This window comes from Rhagoletis zephyria, unplaced genomic scaffold (genome assembly GCF_001687245.7).
Source record: "Rhagoletis zephyria isolate East Lansing unplaced genomic scaffold, Rhagoletis_zephyria_1.1 Rzeph_scaffold_00742, whole genome shotgun sequence".
Lineage (NCBI taxonomy): Eukaryota > Metazoa > Arthropoda > Insecta > Diptera > Tephritidae > Rhagoletis > Rhagoletis zephyria.
The window spans coordinates 166,368-170,958 of NW_016157826.1; the positions used below are offsets into that span (position 1 = coordinate 166,368).

Consider the following 4,591-nt stretch of genomic DNA (forward strand, 5'->3'; position numbering starts at 1 on the left):
TGAGAGTCATTGGTATAGTACTGAACCCGCAAAACAACAAGTGTTTCCTGAAAAGGCTTAACAGGGTGGTAGCAAAATTTCTTTACAGACATAGAAGGAGTGATCTACGAACCCTGATAAGACTTATTGCTGGGCACAACCCATGGAACAACATATGGTAACTATGGGTATCATTAAAACATTTTCATTTCCGCTTTCCGGCTTTTGTCAAACTTAGATGGTGCATTTTTGGATCGGATGTATTTGGAGTAGACGTAAAGGAGTAAAGGAGTCTGGTAAGTTTTGAACAATCTAAATCCTCTCTCTAGGTTTTAAGTACAACGGGCAATACTGCCTGAGTGCTAGGTTTTTCCAGTCCCCCATAACTGCTTTCCAATATAAAGCTCATACTTTTCCAGAATGTAATGGCCTTCGCCTCACTTCACATTTCATCATACCAGCACCGCTTGCTTCGTTGCGATTAAATTTCGGCCAAACTATGCTGGGTACCAGAGAACTGCGGATTCAAGAATATCGTTGGTTGGTCTTCTTTAAAACTCTTAACCACTGAAAGAGTGAACTCAAATCGCATTGAGTAATGGGAAGTGGTATGAGGTTTTAGATAGGCTAAGCTCTTCGGTTATCTCAAATCAGCTGTAAGATTTAAGTTAACTCACTAGATATCTACACGGTCAAATGAAGAATCAATGCTGTGTTTGAAGGCAACGAATAGAAAATTTTAACTAGAAGTACATTGCTAAATTGAAACCATCTCTTTTTCATGTTATGTTCTGCCATCGTACATATTTAAATTGTGTTTAAAATTTCGCACTGTATCAATTTTGGGCAGTTATCGTGGATTTTAAAGAGCTGAGAACGTTTATGGTATAAATGTCAAACTTTCTATCGGAAGCAATTGATCTCCTCTGGCAACACTTAGCTTACTAATTTCCTATATCATACGAAAAAGAAAATAAAGCTGTTTCACATAGATAACGTAATTGATAAATAAAAAAAAAGCTTAACGTCGCGATATCACACGTCGGCAACAAGATGCATTCAAACGCCATGATCACATGTTTGTTTTTGCACGGTACCAAAAAGCTCAAGTCATTCTCTTTATTTGTAAGTTCGCTATTTTATATATGTACTGTATATACAAAGTTAGCTTTTATTTCCATATACGTAAGCATCAATAATTTGTTTACAAACAAATGAAATGATAAAAACAAGAAACTCGATAAAAATATTGACAACGGAAAAAAAACAGTGTACATATGTATGTATGCTTCTACTTATCAGCGGTTCCCCGGCAGAACCGAATAAGTCCGATTTTTTTCGAAACTAAAATTTTAGTGGACGCAACCTAGAATTTTGTAAATGGAATAAATTTCTTAACGATTATGCCAGGGATTTTTATAAATGGTACCCAGTTTTACTCGGAATGAGAACACTCTTCACGAAGAATAACTAAATCAGAATATCTTTTTTTATATTTGGCAAAAAATGTTGTAGAATTTGAAAAAATAATAAAAATTGGTGCGAATTTCAGATTCATTCTATAATTTTTCCACATATTTACAATGTGGTCACAGAATTTAATATTTAAATAGTACAAATATTCTTATTTCCAAAGCCATATAAAAACCTAAAATTGGGTAAAAAATTACAGAGCAAAACATTTTTTAGTGCGGAAAGTCATGTAAAAATGTTTTTTTTTTTTTTAAGAATAAGTCAGGAATTTGAGGATGTTATAAAAATTTTAAAAACAGTTTCGTAAATTACGCGACCAGCCTAACGACCAATACTAAAGCACTTAAAGGCTCATAATTAGTGTAACACCGTGTAATTTTTCAAACGTTTTTAATCTTTTAACGCATTTCATGTTAAATATTCCGTTTGCTTTGGCGCTATCCTGAAAGAAAAAGTCTGCCAGGAAAATGTTGTCCAAGTAAAGAAGTGCTCAAATCTTGGAAGGGACGTGGATCCCTTTGCAACTCAGCTCGTTTCGGATGATTGCACTCCATTTCGCTTGGCCGATATCCGAGTGAGAAAATAATACCTTAACAGGCTAACCTAATATTCGCGGCTTGCGTTTTGGTACGCACGCCGTCGAATTTGTTTTTTTGCGTCACCCGAAATTGGCTTGCGTGCGTTTGTATTTGAGTTCATTGAGCGAAACGTCAAATCAAAATGTCACGCAGAACAAAAATTGGAAATTGAGTTAGCTTCATACGCGCGCCGTTCAATTTCGGTTGGTCCCTTACAAGTTGTATGTGCATGAGAAATTTTTGACAGTAAATTGGCGGCGTGCGTGAATATTAGGTTAGCCTGTAAATGCGTAGAAACATTTATCAAATATTTTGCGGAGTAAAAATGCCGAGCACATTGCAAAATTATAGAAAAATATCCGTCAAATAAAGATGATGTTTCAGGTCTAATAAATAAAGAATCATTGTGGAAAAAAATTGCGTGATAGATAGATGACGGTTAGCAAGGTTTGGAGCGGCCATGTGAGATAGGGCCTGTGAGTCTCGATTCGAATGATTTCTCGAAAATCATACGTTCACACTTGCTTGGTTCTGCAAGGAAACCACCTATGTATCGTTAGCAAAAGCTCGTCGAGCAACTTTTTGGCGGCTTTTGCATATCTATATATGTATGTATGTACGTATTCAAAAGCAAATATACGAGTGGGCTTGCGCTTTGTACTAAATATACTAAATATATGAATATTTTATTAATTATTTTACAAAGCAACACACTCTGAGCGCAAGTGGCAGTCAACTATTAGTTCATTAGGTCGAAGCATTTGGAGCTGGCATATGCGTTCGCTGTGAACGGTCTTTGTTTGGTGTTAATTATTTTCAATTAAATTTGTTTAAATTGAAGAGAATGGCAACTACAAATATGTTATCAAGACACCTAATTCGAAGTGACCAAATTAATTGGCGTTTTTTGGGCATTACAAAGGCACAGGCGTATGCGACACAAGCAGCACCGAAGGTAAGTACACAAGAATGTACCTATGTACATATGTATGTAGGTGTGAATGCATTCGCTGTGCTTTCAGTTTCGAAAACTTATTTTTTCTTTATCTCGATTGCTCTGTCTTCTGTTAAGCCAAGTGATGCAGCTGACGTCAGCGTAGAAAATGCACGGCCATACTCAGAAGTTCCGGGACCAAGTAAACTGGAGCTAATATGGTTATTTTTGCCCGGAGGTGAGAACGCAATATTTTAATTTTATTTGAAAATAAATTTCCACGTATAAATGCATTATACGAATGTAAGTACATTAGGTGGTCGCTGTGGTGTAGTGCTTAGTAGTGCGCGCTACCATTCCGCAGAACAAGGGTTCAACCCCGGTTAAAACCAACATCAAAAATAAAAAACAAAAAAGTTTTTTTCTAAGAGCAAACCTTCGACTGTATTCTGCCATGAAAAATAGCTTCTCATAAAAATACAATCGCCGTTCAGAGAGGGCGTAAAACTGAAAAACCCTTTCCTTTGTGTGACAACATCAAGGCGCAAGCCGCAAATCGGAGAAGAAGCTCGGCCAAACACTAATATATGTGTAAGCGGCAATCTATTATATTATTATTATTTTATGTTTTAGGGTGGTGCAAAATATTGTTTTAGCAGACAACCTCTCCCCGCCCCTAACTGAGTAATTACGAAAATAAGGAAGCCCTATTTTTGATTTTGAAATCGATTAACATATTTTTTAAAATAATTATATTTATTTGATCAAAAAAAATTTATTTTTAACGATTTTACATAGCAACTCTACGAGACATTGTAAGTTTGCTATTTAGAGTAACTATTTAATTTAAGCACTTACTTAAACTTAGCCAAAACTATAGGAGATAATTTTATTTGCTTTAACCTCCTTTGAAATATTTTCAAACTAAAACTTGTTTATACCTCTGTCTTTTGACACATTTTCAATTAAATTGTTCCCACAATTCAAGCCCAATTAGAAGTTTCCAATAGATGGAAAACATTTATTTTCAAAACCATTTTGATATATGAATATGAGTATCAATTCATTCATTCAAATTATTATATATTTTGAATAAAACTTTTTAAGTAGGTGGCAACCTTTTTAAACCTCTTTCGTCTGACACCCATTTTGTGGCATATACATATGTACATATATATTTGAGTTACCTAACTCCTATAATTCAAGTGCAATTGATCTTTCAAACAGGTGGCAACTCTTCTTCATTTTATAATCCTACTAGAAATAAAGCCTTTTCAAGAGTTCAAAAAATTCGACATGTACAAACACGATTTTGTGTTTTAAACTTTAACTTCTGTGTAATTTAATTTAAATATGGCTTTACAAACAGGTGGCAACCCTTTTAAAATATTTTCAATCTATAAACTTTTAAAATTATTTCGTCTGACACCCATCTAATATATAAAAATCTCGTGTCACGGTGTTAGTGGTCGAACTCCTCCGAAACGGCTGGACCGATCTTTATGAAATTTTTTGTGTATATTTGGTAGGTATGAGAATCGGATGTAAAGTATATTTCATATCGCTAGGTTCAGGGGGCGTGGCACCTCCCATACAAACCGAATATTTCATACTGCATATCTCTGGA

General features: G+C 34.9%; 1 protein-coding gene across 1 annotated transcript in view; it reads left to right on the forward strand.

Annotated features, from left to right (window-relative positions):
* Positions 1–2,736: 2,736 nt before the first annotated feature.
* The window catches only part of LOC108361360 (probable cytochrome P450 12e1, mitochondrial), a 6,721-nt gene continuing 4,866 nt past the window's right edge, over positions 2,737–4,591 (forward strand). Inside the window, exons 1-2 of the mRNA XM_017613965.1 lie at positions 2,737–2,985; positions 3,103–3,202. Coding sequence (XP_017469454.1) covers positions 2,875–2,985; positions 3,103–3,202 — 211 coding nt within the window. The 5' untranslated portion in view covers positions 2,737–2,874. The remainder of the gene's footprint in view (positions 2,986–3,102; positions 3,203–4,591) is intronic.